The 24,497-nt window shown below is 53.4% G+C and overlaps 1 protein-coding gene across 5 annotated transcripts; it reads left to right on the plus strand.

Annotated features, from left to right (window-relative positions):
* The first annotated feature begins 484 nt into the window (after positions 1–484).
* Positions 485–22,715, plus strand: MAP7D1 (MAP7 domain containing 1). Of its 5 annotated transcripts, XM_049878759.1 has the most exons (18): positions 485–795; positions 13,396–13,740; positions 13,937–14,005; positions 14,602–14,765; positions 15,523–15,637; positions 17,249–17,359; positions 18,477–18,599; positions 18,696–18,850; positions 18,961–19,106; positions 19,627–19,961; positions 20,267–20,444; positions 20,531–20,669; positions 20,776–20,880; positions 21,191–21,244; positions 21,431–21,473; positions 21,562–21,652; positions 21,764–21,957; positions 22,123–22,715. In XM_049878759.1, exons 1-18 carry the CDS (start codon positions 750–752, stop codon positions 22,131–22,133), a joined length of 2,424 nt encoding a protein of 807 aa, XP_049734716.1. In that variant the 5' UTR covers positions 485–749; the 3' UTR covers positions 22,134–22,715. The 5 variants fall into 5 exon arrangements, with proteins under 5 accessions (XP_049734716.1, XP_049734713.1, XP_049734715.1 ...); XM_049878756.1 differs by having other exon boundaries at positions 18,477–18,850; XM_049878758.1 differs by having other exon boundaries at positions 18,477–18,850; positions 20,294–20,444.
* Positions 22,716–24,497: the final 1,782 nt, after the last annotated feature.

Here is a 24,497-nt window from a genome sequence, read left to right on the forward strand (position 1 = left end):
TGAGGTCTCCCTGTGACCCTCCTTCATGCCCCGCTCCACTCCCGACGTCCCCGGGCCGATTTTGTTTGAGGTGGGTTTGGAAGAGAATTTAGACTTGGAGCTGCCCCCTCAGCCCCAGAGCCAGAGTCCCCAGGCTCCAGGGTGGGACTGGGGACTCCAAGCCCGGCTCCTCTACGCTCCCCCCAACCCCAGCCGCGGGTGAATCATCCGAGCGCTCCCTACATAGTCGTCTCGCGCTGCGGCACGTACCAACGCACGGCCACAGGGGGTGGCAGCTCGGCAGGCGTCCTTTGGGGTCTGGCGCCCCCTCCGCGGACACTGCAGAGGAGGCGCCCGGAGGCTCGAAGTACGACGCTCCAGAGCGAGGATGCGCGAGCCGGGCCGACGCGCGGCGGCTGGGTCCCGCTCCGCTGCGGGGGCGGGCCACCCCTCCCCGCACTTGGTACGCGCCAGCCGCTAGGCCAGGCCCAGCCCTGGTGTACAATAGGGTTGGGCCGCGGCCGGGACTGGGCCGGCGCCCGGCAGGAGCAGGGTCGCGGCCGGAGCCGACAGACACTGGGCGGCCGGCAACTCTGAGCCTCGCAGGCCACCAGCCGCGCCAGCCTCGACCTTCCCCGGAGCGCCCTCGCCTCCGAGTCGTTGCCCGCCGGGCCGGGCCGGGCGTGATGCGCCGAGGGACCCTCGTCCGGGCCACGGGCCGCCGCCACCGTAGCCGCTGAGACCCCGAAACCCCCACTGACGCTGCAGCCATGGAGAGCGGCCCGGATGCCGAGCCGGGCCTCGGCGCACCCCCAGGTATTCGGGGAGCCACACAGAGGCGAGGTGGGGGGAGGTCAAGGGCCCTCGAGGAAGACCGAGGATGGGGCTGGCCCGCTGGGCGGGGACCCCTCCCCCGCCGCGCCCTCTGACCACTTGGAAGTTTAAAAATAAAGACTGCGGTGGCGGCCGCGGCTCTGGGCCATCGACGCATCTTCTGACAGCTGCCCCCTCCCCCACCCCGAACGCTGGGACGCACTGGGCGGCGGGATCGGCTGGGACCCGGCTCCAGAGTGTTGGGGTGACCCTCTTGCCCCAGCACTGTGCCGTCTCGGCTTGTCCGCTCCCACCCCGTTCCTGATCCACCCCAGGCCCTGAATTCTCGCCTACTGCGCTGGGGCTTCTGTCCCCCTCCCCACCCCGGGTGGACACGTGTGACCCCAGTCTGGATGTGTGTATCGGGGATCCAGATTCTCAAGTCTGGTGTCCTGCATACCGAAACCTAGGCCCTGGCGCCCCTCACGCCCTGGCCCAGACCTCGCCCCCACCCCATCCCTCCAGCTGCCGCGTAAAGGGCCTGTTGCTGCTACCGGCCGGCGGGAGGGGAGGGGAAAAGAGGGGGAGGTCTCTGGCGGCTGCTGCCAAGTAACCCGCCGGATAAAGGCGAGGGGGAGGGGGAGGCGGCATTGTTAGGGGTGAGGGCGGGAGCTGGGGGAGTGGGCGCTCTCCTGCAGCCTAGCCTGTTCTGGAGCCCACCCAGCCCGATTTCGGGAGGAGGGGGCAGAAGTAAATCTGCTCAGCCTGCTGCCCTCCCTTCCCGGCCTCTCTGAGTCCGAGCCTCACTAGAGAATGAGGTGAAGGCTCAAGGCCGGCACTCCCGGGACCTGCCACATCATTGCCCAGACTGAGGCTTCACCATCTCCCGCTTACACTCACACACTCCAGGCCCTAGACCACCAAAGCTCCCCTCCCCTCACCCCGACCCCATCAGCCACCGGTGTCCAGGACATCTGCAAATCCCATTCGGACCTGGGAGCAGCTGAGGAGGGAGTTTCTGGTTGGGCCTGGCTTTGGAAGGAGGCTATTTCTTTCTCTTCCTGGAAGGGGAGGGAAGAGTGTGATTACTGAGGACCCAACTTCTGTTCCCACTGACTCAGGGGGGAGGTGGCCCCATTCCCACACCCCCATGGAGTCCTGGAGCCTAATCCTGTCACCTCCCTGCCCCCTGGGGTGTGGGCCCAGGATGAAACAGTGTCTGTGGGTGCGGAGAGCCCAGGACAAGGTGGGGCTGCTTAGCTGTGGGTGGGCTCCTCCCCACGCCAGCGTGGGTGCTTCGAGGGGATCCTGTGGGTGTGGGAGCTGAGAGAAAGGAGGAAGGAAGGCTGCCATCAGGCCGGTGTGGTTGGGAGGTTTGTAGGCCGTGCTGGAAATAAGGGCGCCTAGGTCTGTCTTGGCTCTGCGGGCCCTGAGAGGGAACAACTCGGGTAGGCCCAGCCTGAGTCTACCTCCTTTCTGGCCCTCTGCATCTGAGAGTCCCTGGCACTAGTGTGTACCTCAGGGCCTGATGGTGGTGACTGGGCAGTGTACAAGGGCCTGAGTGGGTGGCTGGTTTACAGTTAGGGCATTGGAGTGGGAGGCCTGGACAGAATATGAGGGTGTGGGGTTGGGATGGTTGGTTGTACTGGAGGACCTGGATAGAGTGGGGAGGTCTGCAGACAGGGCCCTGGATTGGGAACCCTCTTCTACATACAAGAGTGTAGATGGAATTATGTGAGAACCTGGATAGGGATGACGGCTGGTCCCTATACCAGGAGAAGTTGAAGGTGACAGAGATCCATTATGAAGCAAGTGCTTCCTGGGAGTAAATTTAACTCAACAAGCCACCAGCACCTGCCATGCACATAGCATGTGCCCTATGAGAGTTTGAGGCATGGGCTGAGACTGAGTGTGCATGACACGATCCCTGCCCTCTTTGTGCTCCCTTTACACACTTGCACACAGAGTGTTAAACGGGAGGCAGCATGGAGTAGGGGACGGGTGTGGTGCCAGCTTTAGGGTCGAAGACTTGGATGAAAATCCCAGTAAGCCATATTTTCTGTCCCTGGAAAATGGGGGTGGTGTTGCAGCCTTGCAGGGTTAATCTGAGAGTTAGAGATGATGTACCTAAAGGAACTTTGGCATATAGACACCCAGTTAAGTGTTTTTGCCATTATTGCGGTTATGCTGCCTGGACTGGTGCCAGCAGGGAGGTAGGAAGTATAGGGGGTGGGGGACGGGAATTGGGAGTCCGGTTAAGAGTGCAGATTCTGAAACAGTTGAAGTCTCCACTTTATTACTCAATACAGTGTGACCTCAGGCAAATTGCTTAACCTCAGTCTTAGGTTTCCATCTCTAAAATGAGAATCATACTAGAAATTATCTCACAGAAACACAGATCATTAAATTATATGAACATAGAAAACCCTTAGCCCAGGCCCTGGCACGAAGTGAAGTTAGTGCTCAGTAAACACTGGCTATTTAATTGTTTTTGTTGTTATTATTTTTCATTCCTTTGGAGATCTGAGAAGGAGATGATGGTTAATTAGAACTTCAGGAGGTAAATGTAGGGCAGGGGGAAGGCAGAAGACAGAAGGCGGGAGGAGAGTTCCAGACAGACATAAGCCAGGGTGTATCCAGGGAGCAGAGGGCTCTGTGCCTGGAGCAGGGCAGTGGGAGTAGGAGAGAAGGCCCCAGAGGTGGGTGCAACCAGCCATCTATCACCGGTCTGGCCAGGCTGATGGCCCACCACATGCCAGCTCAGTGCTGGCTGTGCAAATGGCAGAGAAGTAAACCAGACAGGGTCCCTACTCTTAGGGAGCTCCTAGTCTAGCTGGGAAAGCATGTATGTTCACAGAACCCTGCAGTCTGGAGGGAAGCCTAGGTACAGTGGTGATATCACTTGAGGCAGTGGGCTCTGCTTGGAAGGCTTCACAGAGGAGGAGGCATTTGAGGTAGGGCTGAAAGGATGAGTAGAAGTTAGTAAGATTAGCACAAACGGTTGCAGCTGTACACACAGTAGCCACTCTGGCCGTGGCATGTCCTACTGACAGCTTCCCAGCTTCCACCATGCCTTGGGCTGGTGGGCCCAGTAATGAGGTCTCTAATGAGTCCCTAATGTGCACTCATGCTTATGCAAATGAGGAGGATGGGGCACTAGGCCAGCTCAGGCCTCATCCCTTTCAGGCTGGGCACTACCAGCTGTTGGTGGGACAGGGCTAGGGGAGGGGAGGAGGGGCTGAAAGCAGGGCCCACACTAGAGTGTGGCACTTGAGGGCTGTCAGGGCAGATCTCAGGTCTGAGGAAGCCTGCAGGTTAGGCCACAAAAATCTGGGAACCACATCCTTGGTTCCCTGCTGGGCCTTGGGGCCAGGAAGGGAGCCAATGAGCCAGGCGACATAATGCGGCTTTGTTGGCCAGTGGTAGCTCTGCCTGGCACCCCGGGGGCACAGTGTTCAGCTTCTCTCCATCACCTCTTAGCTGCCGCTCTGCCCCATTAGCTTTCCTCACCATTCTTAAGAGAAGAAGTGGACCAGGCAAGACCCCTTGATAGACCAAATGATCTCCCATTTATTATCTGTCACTCCCATTTATTGAGGACCTTCTCTGTCCCAGGCACAATGCGAAGCATGCCACGTGCATTGTCTCATTTGAACCGCACAGCAGGGACTATTATCCCCCTTTTACAGATGGCTCAGAGAGGTGAAGTTACTTGCCAGGTCACACAGCTGGGAGTTGGCAGAAGCAGGATTTGAACCCTAGTCCATCTGACTCCAAAACCTGTGTACCAAACCTCTATGCTGGATTGTCATGGCGAAGCCCTTGTATGATTGGTCTTCTGTAGGCATCTCGGTCTTGGGGTTCCCGTGATCTTTTCTCTGGGAGGTAGAGGTGAAGCCAGCAGGGCCCCAGGTCCCCCTGGATCCTGCCAGGTTTGAGACTAAAAAAGTTGGACCAGAAGGAGACCCTTGACAGAGGCAGTGGTGACAGTCCAAGCAGTGGGCCAACCCCAGGCCCTGGGCTGAGGCTAGGCCTCTGCCCTCAGCTTCTGGGCTCTAGTCTGGGCAGCCTGCTGGGGTTGAGGGAGGGACATTGGTGGGGCCTGGCCTGTGGGATGGGGTCATTTCCTGCCGCCTAAAATAACAGGAAGTGGGTGCTTCTGATTGGAGGCTGGGAACAATGGCCACCAGCCAGCCACACAGCTCCCTTCTATCTAAAGTCTCTGCTGGGTTCCCTGGCCTGGCTCTGGTATCCTGCTGCCCCCAGGGCCTGTGGTCCAGGCTTTGAGGACTGCCTGGTGCAGACAGGCTGCCCCGCTCCTGGCACAGTCTTAGAGCTGGCTCAGTTACTCCCAGGCTGGGAGTAACACTGCCCCCTCAGCTTCCATTGGACAGCCTGAGGGTTTGTCCTTCCTGCCCACCCCCATTCTTCCAGCCCAGATCTCTCCAGAAGGAATAAAACCCAGGAGGCTGTCCCTACCGGGCAGCAAAGTAGGGGCACAGAACCTGTCACACTGCTGCCAGGTCCAAACCCCAGCCCTGCTACTCCTCACTGGCTGTGTGGCTTAAGAGAGTGTCTTAATCTCTCTGAATCTGTTTCTTCCTTTGTAAAATGGGCTAATGATAACTACCTCATAGGACTGCGCTGAAGATTAAATGAACTGATGTTATTAAAGCGTTTATGACACTTTAAACATGTGCCTGACACAAGCAGTGGTTGTTATCGTTAATCAGACTTTCCCTGGGCCCAGGTAAAGAAATGCCCAAAAAGGGCAGGCCAGGAGTGACCTGGATGAGGCCACATAAATGTACTGGGACATTGTGTCTCTGTGTGCTTGTGTGTGTCTCTGTAGCTTTGTGCCTTAGAGTGGGTCCCTGGTTCTGTGTGTGTCTTTGTGCCTCTCTTTGATTCTGAATCCCACTAGGTCTGTTTCCTGTGTTTGGGGGAGAGAGAGCGAGCGACCATGTGTCTTGAGTCTCGCTATTGTGCAGGCTCAGTCTACGTTGTCTGGATGTCTCTCTTTCTCTCTCTCCCTGCTGTGTGTACATGCCTGTCTCTGTGTGTCTTTCCCCTTTGTCTGCCTCCCTGTCTTCATTTGTCTGCTCCAGCGTTGCCACCTAGGGAGCTGCTGCTAGAGTCCGGAGCGTTCTTGCTAGAGGTGCTCATCTATCCTGTTTCCTCTCCCTGCCTCACGCCTCTGCCTCCCCCAGGCTCCCCACCCAGAAGTGCTGTCTGTACACTCCCCCATCCCTTCCCTGGGCACTCCCTGCTCTGCCCCCTGCAGGTGGACTGCTGTCTCCCACCCCTGCCCAAGTGCCTCACTTCCTGCCTCCTGCTGGCCAGCCCAGGCAGGAGCTTGCCTTCCCCACATTCCTGCACTCTGAGCTCAGTGCCTGCCTGCCCCACCTGTACCCTTCACCCTTGTGGGGGAATCTTCTTCAGAGGAACCACTGGATCACTTCCTTCTTTAGGGAACAGGCAGAAGCCTCAGGGAAGGGTGATGTGACCTCCTACCGGAAAGAGTATGATGTAAGGGCTTTGTCAGACAGACAAACCTGGGTCCAAATCCCAACTCTGACACTGACATGAGCAATTTGCTCTACCTGTCTAACACTTCTCCTACCTGTCAAATGGGGACCATCATGGTACTTTCCCTTTATGCTTGTCCTAAGAATTAAATGAGATAAAGGAAAGTGCCTGGCATATGGGAGGACCTCAGTAAATTAGTTTCCCTTGCTGGGCTTAGGAGCTGGCAGGGGGCATAGTGCCCTGATATAATCAAGACATTTAGCATTTAGAGAGGCTAGGTTTTGGAACAAGGAGTCCCTGAGTGGTGAAAATAATTAAGCACTTGACTACTAACTGAAAGGTTGGTGGTTCAAACCCACCCAGAAGTACCTTGGAAGAAAGGCCTGGCAATCTGCTTCCAATGAAGCAGCCTTGAAAATCCTATGGAGTGCAGTTCTACTCTGTACACATAGGGTCGCCTTGAGTTGGAATCGACTTGATGGCAACTGGCTTGGCTTTTTTAGTTTTAGGCTTTGGAGCAGCTTTGGGGGGCCTTTCTATATACACTGGCTGGTTAGCTTTGCACAATCCATCCGTTCATCCATGTTAAAGCTCTTTGTGCCAAGAAATAAATACAAACTGTCTGTCTGTTATCCAGTTCTTAACAAATACTTCTGGTAGATATCAGTGTAGCAAAATAAATGGACTGGCTGAAACTGCACAGTCTGAAATAGACAATAAAATTCAGTGGCCAAAGGATCACATCTGGTGATTGAAAATGGGAAGAATCAGGAATGGTTTAACAACACCTCATTGATAATTAGCCGAGGAATTAATTTATCTTAATATAATTTGTTCCAGATTACACTGTCCCAATAACATTTGATCAGGGTTGGCATAATTCTGAGGAGAATATTTGTATTCAGGTTCAGTAGTCTACCAGATCAAAAGATAAGTTCCAAACGTTTTGTTTGCCTCTCAAGAAGCTTTTCTTGTTGAGCTGCTGGAGTAAACACTTGTTATTATTTTTATTAACTTCTACTTAAGTGGCTTAGTCTAGAAAGCTGTGTAACTCGATTGAGATGGAGTTATTTTGCTTCCTTTCAAGTGTTTATCCCTTTGCAATAAATGCCACATCACCTACTCTTTATTAGCTAAGTAGGCCTTCCATAGGTGCCTACTTAAGGCTGGGTGGCCTCAGGTTCAGCATAGTATAGTACTTTATTCTCATTCAACAACATTTGGTTTCTGTCTCCATGTACTTCCACTGGGGTAGCTGCTGTTGATACGGTGGTAAGCAACACTGACATGGCCCAGCCCTCGTAGGGTTGTCTCACAGTCTGGGGGAAACTGACAATAATGAAAGAACCACACAACGAAGTTTAAAATTGTAACTGTGGCAGTGCTCCAAACAAGAGGCACATGAAACTGTGAATGTATATAATGAAGGAAGAGAGATCAGGGAAGGCTTCCCTGAGGAAATAATGACTGAGCTAAGATCTGAAGGGTGGCTAGGAGTTAACTAGAAAAAAGGGGAAAGAGTATGTGCAAAGGCCCTGTGGCAGGAGGGAGCATGGATGGTTATTGAAATTAAAAGAAGGTCAGTACACTGAAGTTTATTAGTGGCTACCAGAGGTGGGACAGATGGGGCAAAGGGGAGTCATTGTTTAAGGAAGCACTGAGTTTCTGCTTATGGTGATGGAAAACTTGGCAATGGGTATGGGTGATGGTTGCACGACATGATTAATATAATTGATGTCACTAAACTGTACATGTGAAAAATGTTAAATCGGCAGATGTTGCGCTGTATTTTTTTTTACAAGTATAAAAAAAATTACAAGAAAAGTCAGTGTGGCTGGAGTGCAGAGAGCAAGTGAGGAGCAGGGTAGGACATGAGATTCAACAGGTAAGGGAGAGGGAAGGGTGGCCAGACTATGCCGGACTTGTAGGTTGGGCACAAGAATTTTATCTTTATCCTCAGAGCAATGAGAAGCCACTGGAAGGTTGCAAGCAGCAGGGAGTAGTAGGGTTAGATTCGTGTATGGAAAAGATGACTCAGTCTGCTCAGTGAGCAGAGCAGGGATGGTGCAGGTGGAGCCCTGGAAGGACTTTGCAGTCATCTAGGTAAAAGCTGATGATGCTGCTGTCGGCCGGGTGGAGTTCCTTCATTTATTCATTCAACAAATAGCTACGAAGCACCTACATACCAGGGTCTGTTGGTCCTAGGGATACAGCAGCTAACAAAATAGACACAAATCTGTGTCCCTGTAGAGGCTATGTTCTTGTGGTGGGAGACAGTGTTAGCAAGGTGATAATGCGTATGGAGAAAAATATTGTTGGAAAGAAAAAAGTACAGTTGGAAAGGGGAGGGAGAGCTTAGTTGCAAGGTGTGATTTTAAATTAGGGGGTCAGGGAAGGCTTCATTGAGACCCAACATTAGAGTGAAAAGGGGACAATCAAGGTGAGGATGTGAGCCAAGCAGAATCTGGGTGCCGAGAATTCTCAGCAGAGGGAACAACAAGTGTGAAGCCCTGAGGCAGGAGCGTGCCTGACGTTCTTAAGGAGGGCTGAAGAGGCCAGTGTGGCTGGGGAAGACTGGGCAGGGGAGAGGAGGAGGAGATAAGAGGCCTAAGAGGTAATGGCCTTATAGGCCATTGTGAGGACTTTGCTTTTTCCTTTCTGTGAGATGGTGAGTCCTTGGAGGATTTTGGCAGAGGAGTAACATGATCTGACTTATTTTTAAACAGACTCAGTCTGGCTGCTGTATTGATAAAAGACCAAAGGAGAACAAAGAATGGGGGCAGGGAGTCTTTTATAAGAGATGATAGTGGCTTGGACTATGGTGGTAAGAGATGGAGATAGCAAGAAGTGATTGAACTCGGGATATTATTTTAAAGATAGAGCAAAAGGATTTGCTGAGAGATTTAGATGTGGGCTATGAGACAAGAAGAGTCCTGAACCCCTGAGGTTATGGCCCTGACACCCTTCTGAACTGGAACTGAAGCCATTTCTGGAGACCACCTTCCAGCCAAACCATAGACAGGCCCATAAAATAAACAATAACACCCAAGAGGAACGTGCTCCCTAGAACAATCAATTCTACAAGATCAAAAGGGCAACATTTGTCCATGGGCGAAGATGAGAATGCAGGAAGGGATAGAAAATCAGGACAAAAGGAAACGGGGAAACTAGAATGGAAATGGGGAGAGTGCTGATACATTATGGGGAGTGAAACCAATGTCATGGAACACTTTATGTACCAACTATTGAATGGGAAACTAATTTGCTCTGTAAACTTTTACCTAATGTACAATTAAAAAAAAAAAAAAAGGAGTCTAATATGACTCCAGGGTTTTTGGCCTGAGAAACTGAAAGAATGGGGTTACCATTAACTGAGACAAGGGAAAGTCAGGGAGGGCAGGTTTGGGGGGAACATTGGACGTGTTAAGTTTGGAACATGTGTTAGACACCCAGGGGTGTCAAGTAGGGAGTTGCGTGGATGAAACTAGAACTGAAGGGAGAGGTCTGGGCTGGAGATACATATTTGGTTGTCATCAGCAGACCAATGGTATTTAAAGGCATGAGTCTAGATGAGATCACCAAGGGAGTGAGCATAGACAGAAAAGTGATGAGGTCCTGAACTGAGCCCTGGGGCACACCAGCACTCAGAGGTTAGGAAGATAAGGTGGGGCCAGCAAAAGAGACGGAGAAGTAGCAGCCAGCCAGGTGGAAGGAAAATCAGGAGCCTGTGTTGTCTTCAAAGCCAAGCGAAGAAAATGTTTCAAGGACCACCAAGAGACCAACAGTGTCAAGTGCTGTTGATGAGTCAAATACGATGAGGACTAAAAAATGGCTACTGCATTTAGCAATATGGAGATCATGGGTGACATTGAGAAGCAGTCTCATGGAGTGGTAGGGCTGAGGGCCTGACCAACATGGGTTCTTGTGGCAGAGATGGGGAGACATGGACAGACTCTTCAGGGTAGCTGCTGCACACTGTGCCCCTGCCAAATGCCCAAGATGTCCTGTTTACTTGCTCTCTGTCACAACTATTCAGGGAGGAAACTGAGGCTCAGACAGGTTCAGGGTTTCCCCAAGGTCCTACAATAGAGCTGGGATCCCCACTCAGGCTTGCCTAACTTTGAAACCTAAAACCTTGGTACTCCACTGCATCCGATGCCCAGGTTTAGGTCCTTCAATGCCCCACTCTCTCTACTTCTTCCCAGGCCCCCTCAGACAGCTAATTGGAACCTAGTTGGGGATTCATGCTCTTGCCTGGTGGGTGTGATTTGCCTAGGTGTAGACAAACATCCGCCTACCAGTTTTCCTTGCGACACCTCCAGCACGCACAGGTGCTAGGAAAACAGTAATAAATAGGCCTTGCCCTTAGCCTTCAAGCTTAGTACTTACACACCCAGGCTTTGGTCCCAGACAGTCCTGGGTTCAAATCCTGGCTGTGCCATGTACTGGGTCTATGGCCCTGGGCAAATCACTTAGCAGAGTGAGCCTTAATTGCTTCATCTGTATAATAAAAAATTATGGGGACAAGAATTTCTACGTTTCAGAGTTGTGAGGATGCAAGATGGGGATACAAAGGGCTTACCTCAGTTCCTGGCATGTAGTGAGCACTCGTAAATGGTTGCCATGAGTTTTATTGCCCATTAGAGTTAGCAAAGGAGTTTGCAACTGGCTGGAAAATAGACTGGCAGTGAGCAGGCACCTGTCTCAAGCTGGTATGGGAGAGCAGGTTGGATGTCACAGAGTCTAGGGGCTGGCAGGGTTGGAGGGGCTATTGGGGAGGCAGGACCTTGGCTGGAGCTTTTGCCTAGAGCCCAGGAAGCTAGAAGGGAAAGAACGAGAGGAAAATAGTGTGAACCTAAATGATTCCATTGCATAACATGTATTACCTCATTTACTGCCTTGAACAGAAGCAGGAGGGCGTAAAGGGTAAGAGCCTGGGCTCTGGTGACAGATGCCTGGGTTCAAGTCCAGGCTCCTTCACTTACCAGCTGAGTGACCTCAAATTACTTAATCTCTTTTTGCTTTACTTTCCTCATCTGTACAAAACAGTTATTTATAGCCCCTCCTTCATATGTATTGTCACTGAGGATTTTAAAAGCTAGTATGTGTGAAATGCTTTGAACGTAGGAAGCTCTCGATCAATGTATAAATGTTAGTGGTTATTGTTATGACTAACACTCATCACAGTCCTATGAGGTAGGTACCATTTTGTCTGCGTTTTATAGACATTTCATAGCTGTGGCACAGAAAGGGTCTATAACTAGCCTAAGGGGGAGCCAGAATTCATGTTCAAATAGTCTGACTTCAGAGCCCAAACTCAGCCACTAGATTCCTCTGCCTCTCTAAAGAAGGCCCCAAAAGTCCCAAAGTCAACTCCTTAGGTGTGCCCCTTCCCCTAGCACACACCATCAACCACAGTAGTGGGGAGTCTGCCACCTCCTGAAGCGACCAGAATTCCCAGAGCAGAGGACCCAGTGTGGAGACACTTAGCGAGAGCAAAAAAAAAATGCTTCCTTAGATACACCTTCCCAGGGACACAGCTCTGCCCCCTAAGCCCTGGTCAGTGGCCCCTCAGTGGATGAGAAGCAGTGGGTAGCACCGGGCTCAACAGGCAGAGGCTTCCATTTGGGAGACCTGGCAGCTTCATAAGACTCACAGGGAAAGGGAAGGATGTGTTTGCTGCCACCTGAATTATGCCATACACTGTGCCAGGCACTTTACTGACATTAATCCCTTCTAGCTTGGGCTCATCATCCCCATTTTACAGATATGAAGATTGTGTCCTAGAGAAGTTGACTGCCTTGTCCAAAGTTACCTGCTGAGGAGGCAGGCCCTTTCTTCATCTCTTGGGGTGGTGGCATCAGAATGGGGGCTTCAAACTCTTCAGACATGGATTGGACTGGACAATGGGTTGGAGAGGGATGCTGGTGAGGAGTGAGCTTCTTCGATCAGGTGGACACTTGAGACTGTGTTGGCATCGCCTGCCTGGAGGGGAGATGAGAGGGTGGAGGGGGTTAGAAGCTGGCGAAATGGACACAAAAAGAGAGTGGAGGGAGAGAGCAGGCTGTCTCCTTAGGGGGAGAGTAATTGAGAGTGTGTAGCATCAGAATCGACTTGACAGCACTGGGTTGGGTTAGCAAGGTATATATAGGTTTTTGTGTGAGAGACTGACTTGATTTGTAAGCTTTCACTTAAAGCGGAAAAAAAAAAAAAAATTGGGAGCTTCAACTGACTGACTCCAAAGCCTGTGTTTCAACTCTCCCACAGTATACATGTGCACACATGAATACGTACACATATATACGTGTATACACCAAATTTTGCGGCCTCCTTACTTAGTACTTTGGTATCTTTTTCAAGGTCTCTGGAATATTAATGTCTTAAAAGAAGAAATCTGGGGGTCATTGAAAAAAATTACAAAATGGGATTTGTTACAAAGTTGCCCATCCCATTGAAGATTTTAGCAACACAGGCAGGACACTGGTGCCTACACTTATGTCTTTCCTCTTGGTCAGTCCCGTGTGAGAGCCTAGGCACGCTGTATGCGCCAGGCTCTGTGCTGGGCACTTTGGCCCAAATGTAAAGTAGAGAGATGAGAAAGGCAGACGTGAAAACAAATCATTGCCGTTTTGTGAGTTAGCAAGTGCCACAAGCTCTCTCTCAGTTCTTCTAGCACACCTTCCTTCCTTCCTCCCCAGGGCCTTTGCACATGCTCTTCTCTTTGCCAGAAACCCTCATCCCTGTCCTCCTTGCTTGGCCAACTCCAGCTTATCTTCAGCTTTCAGTGTGGTTGTCACTTCTCCAGGAAGTCCCCCAAGTGTAGGTTACCTGTAATTGCCTGGCTGTTTGTCTGCCCCGCTAAAGTGTAGGCTCCACAAAGGCAGGGAACATGGCTGTTTTCTCCCCATTTTATCATCGGCATCTGGAACGGGGCCTGGCGTGTAGAAGGAACTTGATAAACATGCATGCATGAATGAATGAAAGTCCGTTGGACAAGGGAGATAGGCTATGTGTTGAACTGATTGCACAGCTGTAATATTTGACCCTCTCTCTTCTCTTGCATTGATCTTCCAGGTATGGCAGCCAGGACCCCCCCAGAGCCAAGACCTTCTCCAGAAGGCGACCCCTTCCCACCACCGCCACCGATGTCAGCCCTCATCCCCGACACTCCCCCGGATACCCCTCCTGCCATGAAGAACCCTACTAGCCCTAAGCAGCTCCCACTGGAACCAGAGAATCCCTCAGAGCAGGTCGGGTGTGGGCCAGTCCCTCCACAAGAGGAGTCCCCTTCCTCTGAAGTGAAGAGCAGGGGACCCACTCCACCTGCTACAGGCCTGCGAGATGCCAGGCCTCCTCGAAGGAGCAGCCAGCCATCTCCAACAGCAGTGCCAACCTCCGACAGTCCCTCAACCAAGCAAGGTGTGTGTGCTGCCCCCACTCCTGGGCCCGACTCCTTGGTTCAGGTCTCAGCCCTACATGACACCACCTGAGGGGATCCCCTTCACCCTAGAGGAGGTGGGGAAAGAGATGGGGGTGAGGCCTGGAGGGAGGACCCCAAGGGTGACTCCCCTTTGGTGAGCCCTTTGATACAAGTCTATCTTGTTTCCCCTCCAAGATGCTAAGAAGGCAGGAGAGAGACACAAGCTGGCAAAGGAGCGGCGAGAAGAGCGGGCCAAGTACCTGGGTAAGTGTTTGGGAAGCAGTAGCACCATCTCTATCATCCTCTTCATCATCATCATCAACACCACCAGCATCCGACTAATAATAGCTTACACATCTGGAACACTTAATTATGCGTACTATGCTAAGTGCGGTACCTGCAGTACCTCATTTAATCCACTCAACAGCCTCCTGAGGTGTTATCCCCTTTTTGGGGATGAGGAAACTGAGGCCTAGGGAGAAGAAATCATTGGCCTAAGCCACACAGCTGGTGGAGTAACTAAGGTTCACACCCAGAAGTCACATCTCACTCCAAATCCCATGCCAGTAGGTGTAATGCCCAGCACAGTGCTTGGCACATGGATGTTAACTAAAGACCTCATTTCTCCTTCAGTGCTGAGAGACAACGAGGCCAGTGGGGAGAAATGGGCCTCCCCTCAGGGAAACCCTCATTCTGAGGCCTGAGCCAGGGTCCTGGAAGCCCTTCAATTTGAGGGAGGAGTCTTAGAGGGGAGGAGAAGGACCCACCCAGGGCTGAGGTAATAGAGGAAGCCCCTTGGAGAAGACCTGTTTGGTCAGCTACAGGCCACTCATGCCCCACTGGGGCTCCTTTCCCAACAGCGGCCAAGAAGGCAGTGTGGCTGGAGAAAGAGGAGAAGGCCAAGGCTCTGCGGGAGAAGCAGCTCCAGGAGCGCCGGAGGCGACTGGAGGAGCAGCGGCTTAAAGCCGAGCAGCGCCGAGCGGCCCTGGAGGAGCGGCAGCGGCAGAAGCTTGAGAAAAATAAGGTGCGTTGGTGCTGATTTCTGACTTGGTACGTGTGGATCTGTGTATATGTGTTTCCACACATCTGTATATTGGCTAAGTCTAGACACCTGTGTTCATGGTTCTGCATTATCTGTGGGTATATGGCTGTATCTGTGTCCACATCTGTAATTGTGCCACTGTGTGTACAATAACGGACATCTTTGCAGCTGTGTACCTGTTTGTTCTGTATGTGCTGGTGTGGGGCCCCGTAACTGTGTGCACTATCAGGACGTGTGTTTGCATATGTGCCCGGTGTATCTGCTTTTGTATGTACACAGATATGTGTCTGTAGGAGTGTGGCTAGCCCCACAATATAGGTAGAGCCCCAGCTTGAGCACTGATGAGAACATGGAAGAAACGGCCTGGCCCTGCCCTGGGCTTCAGGCTGAGGGAAAAACACAGCCCGAGGTCAGGACCCTCAGTTCCAGGAGGACATGGCCCTGCCCAGGGGGCCCAGGCTGAGGGGAGTCCCACATCCCACCCCATCCTCAGAGCAACAGCTCGTATACCCAGGAAATGACTCAAGAACAGTGATAAGCTCCCTAAAACAAGTCCGAATGGATCTGTTGCAAATAGTCCCTAATCATAGCTAGGATTTGGTAACCTTGGTTACCTGTGGTGAGTCTGGAAAGCTTTTGGTGGAGGGGTGCACTGTCACAGGAAGGAGAAGGGCCTGTCTTCCAGGTATGACAAATGATTCTGAGCCCAGCCCTCTCCCCTCTCCTCACTTTCCCCCAGGAGCGCTATGAAGCAGCCATCCAGAGGTCAGTGAAGAAGACGTGGGCCGAAATCCGGCAGCAGCGCTGGTCTTGGGCAGGAGCCCTGCACCACGGCTCACCAGGACATAAGACCAGTGAGTAGGCAGCGGGGCTGGTGGGTGGGTGGGCGAGGCTAGAGCCTGGGAGTTGAGGGCAGAGAACAGCTTCAGTACAAGGAGCTGGGGGACCTCTGCAGCAGGTGTGCCTGGCTTCATGTGACTTGTATCTTCTGGAATGGTCTGTCCACCAATTTGTCCCTCCCTAAGGACTTCCACTAGCACGTCAGTCATGCATTCTCTTCATTTTGGTTTGCCCTTCAAACCTCTGTCATTTTAGGGTTAGCCTTTTTTGCTCCTGTCAGTTATTGTTAGTTGATGATACATAAAAGAAGACTTTAATGCCCTGGAGGCACTTGATATTTAAAGAAAACTGTCACCCCCTTATGTATATATCTTAGAGGGTAGGTTTTTTTTTCTCCGAGTTTTCTTTACATAGGGCTATGGTGGATTTTGGTCTGGTTCTTTGCGGGCATGTATGTACCACTGTGTTTGGATCTCTTTCTGTAACGGCACGGTTCAGTATTCCTGTCTTTTGGTGTATGTGCTTGTGGGTCTGTGCTTTGTGTGTCTTAGTGTGTGTTTGCCTTGGTGTGTTTGTGGCCTTGTGTACTTCATTGCGGGCTCCCAAGTCAGACAGAAGTGGGTTATGGTCCCGACCCTGACACTTGCTGTGTGGCCTTAGATAAGTCATCAAGTTCTCGACATCTCACTTTCTTCATCTGTAAATTGGGGATAACAATATTCTCTGCCCCTGAGGAGCACTGGTGGCACAAACAGTTCAGCACTCGGCTGCTAACCAAAAGGTTTGTGGTTCGAACCCACCCAGCTGCTCCACGAGAGAAAGACATGGAGATCTGTGTCCGTAAAGATTACAGCCAAGAAAACCCTGTGGTGCACTTCTGCTTTCTCACTTGGGGTTGCTAGGAGTCAAAATCGACTTAAGAGTAGCCACCGAGGTTGTAGGTGGAGATTTGGGAGGATCAAATGAGGTAACGTGTGTGTGGCCCAGGACAGTGCCCGGCATGTGGTAAGCCTCCAACAAATGGTAGCTCTTACAAATATAATAATTAGGTTGCTTCGATGTGTTCGTGTCTGTATTTGTGCATGTCTGCACACATGTGTGCATGCATACGTATCTGTCACTGGATGTGCTTGTGTCTGCATGTATTTCTCTTTGTGGTCTGTATGAATATCTGTGTTTGTGCAAGTAACTCTGACTGTGTGGGTTCTTCTGTTCAGGACCGTCTGCATTTGTCCGAGGACGTGGGTGTTGTATCCATAGCGCCTTGGCTGGGCAGTGTCAGCAAGTGCCAACGCTGGGTGGCTGGGGGTGGAGGGGTTGCAGTGCCCAGCCCTAGGGAATGGCTTCCTCTGGCCAAGAAGGCTGTAGTTTCTCTAGTTTTACTCCATCCCCCTCTCTTCCTTCTCCGTCGGCTCCCCCAACCCAGGCTATCTCTGGTCACCTACCCCACCCCCCGCCGCCCTCCCCTACCCCTTCCAGGGCCAAGTCTGCCTCCTCCTCCCTATCCTAGCCTGCCCACTCCTCCCTCTCCCACCCTGCCCGCGGAGCATCCTGCATGGAAGGCCTCAGTGCCCCCCCTGGCTCCTGTCTGGCCCGGCCCTAATGCCGTGTCTTTTCCCCTCCAGGTGGGAGCAGGTGCTCCGTGTCGGCAGTAAACCTGCCCAAACACGTGGACTCTATAATCAACAAGCGGCTCTCAAAGTCCTCTGCCACGCTCTGGAACTCCCCCAGTAGAAGTAAGAGAAGGCCCAGCCCTTCCCCTCTAGAGGCCCTTGTAGCTCCCACCAAGCCTCCTCCAGAGCTCAGCAAGAACCCCAGGTCCCTGGAGCCTCATATATTCCAGGTTTCCACCCCCACTCTACCCCACCCAGGGCTCTGTGCCCGTCGGGGGAGCCGGCATTTGGGTCTGGGCCCTGAGGACAGAGCTGTACCCTGCAGAGGAGGAGAAGAGACAAAGAGCAATGCCCCAGCAAACAGAGCCTGGCAGGGGCCTCAGAGCAAGCTGGGGGTGGGAACAGGGAGGCAACCTCATCTCCAACACAGCCAGCTTGCTTTGCTTCTTGTGTAGGCTGTGTCTGTGTGACCCTTATTATGGTTCCACCCTAGAGGGTCCCCTCTACCTTCAGAGCCCGGCCATGGTCTTCTTGGCTGGCTCCAGTGTTGTGGGGAACCAAAGTGGCACAGTCCCTGTGCTCCCACCATGCCCTGGTGCTCACATGTGAAGGAGCCATGGTAGGAGTTATTTATAAGTTCCTCTAGCTTTTATTTGGTTGTTCTGTTGCCTAGCAACCAAATCAGCTGCTGCACCAACCCCACCTGACTGAGGCTTAAAAATAACCCAGCAGCTGAGGGGATAGAGCAGGGTGGCCAGGGGCAGCCAGGCCCACTGGATACCTCTCCCTGGCACAAGACTACTAAAAGTTGGGCCTCTCCTGAATCAGAGGAGCACAGGGACCCTCACTGTCCCAAATCCAGGAGGCATGCCTACCCTAGGCCCGCCCTCTGAGAGCAAGGGGGTTAGGGACCTACAGTGAAACATGGTCTTCTACCAACCATTGGTGGCTCCTTCCTATATCCACAACTCAGAGCCCTTTCACCTGGGGAGAGTGGTAGGAGGGGACCCTCAAGCCACGAAGGATGGTGCCCTGGGAAGTGTCTTGTTGTCTGGGTCTGCAGTGGAAGTCCAGACGGCAGTGTGGACAAGTATGGCTTCCACGTGAATGGGGAGAGCAACCTCCTGGGTGACAGCCTTTGGGCCTGGCATGGAGAATGTACCTGGTCGGCTCCCTATGCCTCCGCCTGTCTCCTGCGGCCGCCTGTGGTGACAGGATTCCCTTCACGTTCTCCCCCCAGATCGGAGCCTGCAACTGAGCGCATGGGAGAGCAGCATTGTGGACCGTCTGATGACGCCCACTCTCTCCTTCCTGGCACGGAGTCGCAGCGCGGTCACATTGCCCCGCAATGGCCGGGACCAGGGTAGGGGCAGCGGCCCTGGGAGACCCCCCGCGAGGGCAAGGGCAAGGGCCGGCCTTGCACCGGGGCCGCACCCCGACCGCACTCATCCCTCCGCAGCCGTGCCTGTGTGCCCGCGCTCGGCCTCTGCCAGTCCCCTGACACCGTGCAGCGCCCCCCGGAGCGTGCACCGCTGCGCCCCCGCGGGGGAGCGCCGCAAGCCCAGCGCTGGGGGCAGCCCGGCTCCAGCCCGCCGCCGGCCCGAGGCCTCACCGGTGAGTGGCTGCCTCGCACCTGCGCAGGGTGGGGACAGGGCCCGGCCCAGGGAGCACCACTGCTGACCACTGCTGATCCTCATGTCTTCCTGTTTCCCCGCCTCGTCAAGGTGCAGAAAAAGGAAAAGAAGGACAAGGAGCGGGAAAACGAGAAGGAGAAAAGCGCGCTGGCAAGGGAGCGCAGCCTCAAGAAGCGCCAGTCGCTGCCTGCCTCGCTGCGCCCACGCCTATCCGCAGGCGCCGCCTCTGAGCTCAGGTGGGCAGGGGCAAGGCCCAAGGCGGGAGCGGAGCTATGCAGACCCCAGGCCTTTCGTTTATTCTTTCACAAGCATTCGTTGGGCACCCACCTCTATAACGAAAGCTCCTTTGAGGGCAGGGTTTTGTTTAGTGTTTTGATTATTGAAGTACCTCCCAGCACCCAGAATAGTGATTGGCACCTGGTAAGCATGCCATAAATACCTGCTGAATGAATGAATGGACCTGCCAGGAGTGTTCTGGGTGCTGGGAATACTTTGGTGAGCCAAACCCAGTTCTTGCTGTTATAAGCTTACTGGTTACTGGAGACACAGACATTAAAAGAACCTCATAAATGAATATGTAATTACAAACTGAGATCTATGCTCTACAAAGAATGGTTCTGTGAGGGTCTATAAGGTGGGGGGTGCCAGTCTATCCTGGGGAGGAGGGCTTCCCTGAGGAGGTGACATGGTCAGGGAGGGTGAGTGGAGGGGAGCTCTCTGTGCTCTCAAGGCCTCACCCCTTCGCTTTTCTCTCAGTCCCAAATCCAAGGCTCGGCCATCCTCTCCCTCCACCTCCTGGCACAGGCCTGCCTCTCCTTGCCCCAGCTCCAGCCCAGGGCCAGGCCATGCTCTGCCCCCAAAGCCACCATCCCCCCGAGGAACAACTGCATCACCCAAGGGGCGCATTCGGAGGAAGGATGAGTCAAAGGAGAGCCCCAGCATGGCAGAGCCTGAGGACAAGAACCAGAGCAAGGGCAGGGCCAGTGACGAGAAGGAGTCAGCAGCCCCAGCCTCACCAGCACCCTCGCCTGTGCTCTCACCCATACCAGCCCAGCCCCAGAAAGAGCAGCCCACAGTGGAGGCCCCTGCAGGTGGGCATGAAGAGAGGGAACTGAGAGGTGGGCAGGGTGAGAGAAGCTGGTTTTGTGGACTGTGTGGGTGAGGTGGCCAGGGGTGCCAGGGGACTGAGTGTTGGGAGACAGAAAGAGGAGGCTCCTGCCCTCTGTGAGTCCAGGTCCAAAACACAGGCCAAAGATGAGGACCTCACCACTGGCAATTGATGGCAGCAGTTGGGTGGGTGGGTGACCCTGAGGTCCTGGAAGCATGGGGGCATGCAGGGGTGCTGGAGGTGCCTGTGCTGGTGTGTGCTGACTCCTGGTCCTGGATCCCACTCCAGGTACTGCTGTCCTGATCTCACCCCCAGCCCCTGCTCCCCCGGTGACCCCTAGCAAACCCATGGCCGGAACCACAGACCGGGAGGAGGCCACTCGGCTCCTGGCTGAGAAGCGGCGCCAGGCCCGGGAGCAGCGGGAACGCGAGGAGCAGGAGCGGAGGCTGCAGGCAGAACGGGACAAGTGAGTGCGCCCATGGGGACTGAGGGGGCCCTTATGGGAGCTGGAGAAGAAGCTTGCAACCGAACCGAGCATTTTCTGTCCCCCAGGCGAATGAGAGAAGAGCAGCTGGCGCGGGAGGCCGAGGCCCAGGCTGAGCAGGAGGCCGAGGCCCGCAGGCGGGAGGAGCAGGAGGCCCGAGAGAAGGCTCAGGCCGAGCTAGAGGAGCAGGAGCGGCTGCAGAAGCAGGTGCCGCTGCAGTGGGCGGGCGGGCGCCACCTGGTGGCGGGCTGGGGGGTGGCGCCAAGGGAAGGTTGGAGTGCAGCTGCCCAAAGCTCATGCGAGTCTTTGGCAGAAAGAGGAGGCCGAAGCTCGGTCCCGGGAAGAAGCGGAGCGGCAGCGATTGGAGCGGGAAAAGCACTTCCAGCGCGAGGAGCAGGAGCGGCAAGAGCGCAAAAAGGTGGGCAGAGCAGCAAGGAGGGTAGAGGCGGTCCTAGACGCACTGGCAGGCGGGGCTTATGTGGGGCAGGGCCTGGCGCTGGTGGGCGGAGTCCGCGCCTGAACTGGGTGTCAGTGGCAGTTAATGGAACTACTTACGCTTTGGTAGTAGGCTCTGCCTTGGCCTTTACCGGGTAGGAGGAAATGGGGCAAGCTCTGGTTCCTGGCCTAGGAGAGGTCGGTCTGAACCTCGAGGGCCCTGAGACTGGGAGGAGGGGGTAGGAGGCTGACTAGTGGGAGGTTTAGGCTTAACTGGTGTGGGCCTCCAACAGCGCCTGGAGGAGATCATGAAGAGGACTCGGAAGTCTGAAGCTGCTGAAACCAAGGTCAGGATCCCAGGGGACAGCCTTGGGAATGGGGTAGGGAGAGGAAAGGAGGCTGGAGAAAGGCATCCAGGCCAAAGGAAGGAGGCTATTGGGCAGGCCGGTCAGGGTCTGAGCTGAGGGAGAGAAGAACCTACTTGGTGGATTCAGATAACCTTTGAGTCTGACTGCTCTTCCTCTTCAAAGCAGAAGCAGGATGGAAAGGAGACAAAAGTCAACAATTCCAGTCCAGGTGAAGCCCCCGATCCCCCTCATCACCATCCCCAAACCTCTTCTCTATCACCAACCCCTAACCAGTGGGCATTTCTTCCCTGTGACAGACCCTGTGAAAACCGTGGAGGCTCAACCCTTAGCACTGCAGAAAGAGGCTGTGCAGAAAGAGGAACTGACCCCCCAGGAAACACAGTGGAGGTAGCCGCTCCCAATTCCAGGGACACTGAGCAGGGGGGGCAGGCTGGAGCTGAGGGTGGCCTGGGCTTTACTGGGATGCGAGGTACCTGACGTTGGCTTCCCCATCCACAGCCTGCCAAACAAGGAGTCACCAGGGTCCCTGGTGAATGGTCTGCAGCCTCTCCTATCGCACCAGGAGAATGGCTTCTCCCCCAAGGGACCCCCAGGGGACAAAAGTCTGGGCCGAACACCAGAGACACTGCTGCCCTTTGCAGAGGCAGAAGCCTTCCTCAAGAAAGCTGTGGTGCAGCCCCCGCAGGTCACAGGTAGGGACCCCTGATTCCTAGATGCAGGTCACCCCTCCCAGCAGCCTTCCCTGGGCTCCCTAGACCTGCCTTCTCCTGGCTCTATCAGAGGTCCTCTCATGACCCCACCCTAAGATCGCCAGCCATCAGTTTGCCCTGACTGTTTCCTCTCCCCCTTTTTCCCAGAAGTCCTTTAGGGGTTGCACTGGATCCAGAGCAGCTCTGAGGGCCCCTCTGCACCATCCCCCAGGAAGTCCGGAGGAGAAAGAGACAGAACAAAGCCAGATGTGGCCGGGGCCCCTCGGGGTGAGGCCCCTGTTGTTTTTAATCTGCACCTTATAGACTGACGTCTCTTTGGCCCGAGCCAGACCCTGCCCCCCAGTGCACATGTGTGCTCACACGCACGGAAACCCCCCCCCCATACACACACATACACTCACAGCCTCTTTGGCCTCCTCCCTTGGGGAAGGGCCGCCTGTAGTATTTTGCCTTGGTTTGGTGGGGTACAGTGGATGTGAATACTGTAAATAGCTTGTGCTCAGACTCCTCTGCGTAGAGGGGTGGGTGCAGGAAGCAGACCCTCCCCCAAGGCTCCCTGGGGAGATCTTCCTCTCTCTATTTAACTGTAACTGAGAGGAAACCCATGTCTGGAGATGGGGGTCACCTTGGGTCACAGGATACTGGTTGCTTTAGGGGCACCCATGCCCCCTGCCCTTGCCTGGAATCAGTGTTATTGCATCTGCTCAAACTTCTCCAGAAATAAAGTGAGATTAATTCCGCCCGTCCTGTCTGTCCTTGGGGTTGGCAGTGGCCTCCTAAGTTTAAAGAAGAATTTATGGTGCCTAGGGCTTTGGGCGTCTGTCCCATCTGGCAATACCGGTCCTAAGTCTCCTACCATATGTATCATCTTCCAGTTTAGTCATGAATTCATTCAACAAATATTGTTGAGATGTTCTGTACCAGGCAGTGGGCTACACGCAGGGATGCAGTACAGGAACAGATGTAACCCTGTCCTCATGGAGTTTATGGTCTAGTGGGTGAGTATCGTAGATAGTGTGGGTTGCCTATGCAACATCTGTTCCATCTCCCCATCCTCCTTCCAGATGACCCTGATTTTGTTCAGGTGGCCATCTTCTTCGTCAGTGCCATCTTGTGCTACACTGGAGGTGGATCCTAGCCCCAGGAGTGAACCATGGCTGTGATGAGCCAAAAACAATGGCCTGAAACCCCTCATTAGTGGCTGGTTTAGGTATGGGCACATGACACAATTCCAGCCAACAGACATGAAGAGAAGCCTCCTGGGGGCTCCTAGGAAACGCTTCTTCACATTTGAAAAGAAATACAATGTGGTAGCCAACCCTAAGTTGATCCCCAATAACCCCTGCCTCCTGGCATTTACACCCTTGTGTAGTTGCTTCTCACTTTGCACCAGAGTTGGGCCGAGCGACCAGTAGAATACACTAAAGTGGGGCTGTGTCACTTCCAGGTTTAGGTTATAAAACATACTGCAGGCACTCGGACTCAGTTGCTCTCTCGCTCTCGGATCACTCGCTATGGAAAAAGACAACTGCTATATTGTAAGCAACCTATGGTGAGGCTCATATATCGAGGAACTGAAACCTTCTGCCAGTAGCTACGTGAATAAGCTTGGAATAAGCTCCAGCCCTCGTTACACCTTCAGATGACTGCAGCCCTGGCCAACACCTTGACTGCAGCCTCATGAGAGATCCTGAGCCAGAACCAACCAGCTAAGCTGCCCCAGGATTTATAACCCTCAGAAACTGTGAGATGATAGATGTTTTAAACTGCTAAGTTTGGGGATAATTTGTTACACAGCAATAGTTAACTATACACATAATGAGGAGAAAGCCCTGCTCGTACGAGGTCTGGATGTGATACCTGGAATTGCTCCATCCATCCTGCTAACCAACCTGAGGCCAAAGCCAGTGTTAAGGATGGCACAGCAGAGAGATGGGGAGAACCGACGTCCTTGAAGACATCCTTGAGCTGCTGAACCAAGCAATCTGAAAACCAGTTGTGCCTCTGGAGCTGTCATTACCTGAAATAATAGCTTGCCTTATTGTTACAGCCTCTGTGACTTGGACTTTGTGTTATCTGTGGCCAAAATCATTCTAACTCATAAGGACACAGACAATAAACGAATATTTAAGTATTTCCAACTTGTGAGATACAATGAAAGAAATAAACTGGACAAAAAAGTGGGCAATAACAGGGGAGACCACCTCAGGGAAGGTGTCCTGGAAGAGGCAACATTTCAGCTTGACTTGAAGGATGAGGAGCCGGCCATGGGAAAAAAGCAGGAAGAAGAGTTGCAGACAGAGGAGTCAGCATATGGGAAGCCACAGAGGAGGAGGAGCTTGGACCAGTGTTGCTGGGGTATCACAAACAAAGGGGAAGTAGCTAGAAAGGGCTGGAGAGGTGGCAGAGAAAAAAAAAGGTTACCACAGAGGCAGTTTTGACCCATGATGACCCCACGTGTGTCAGAACAGAACTGTGCTCGGTGAGGTTTTCAATGGCTATATTTTTAGAAGTACATCGCC

This window comes from Elephas maximus, chromosome 3 (genome assembly GCF_024166365.1).
Source record: "Elephas maximus indicus isolate mEleMax1 chromosome 3, mEleMax1 primary haplotype, whole genome shotgun sequence".
Classification (NCBI taxonomy): domain Eukaryota; kingdom Metazoa; phylum Chordata; class Mammalia; order Proboscidea; family Elephantidae; genus Elephas; species Elephas maximus.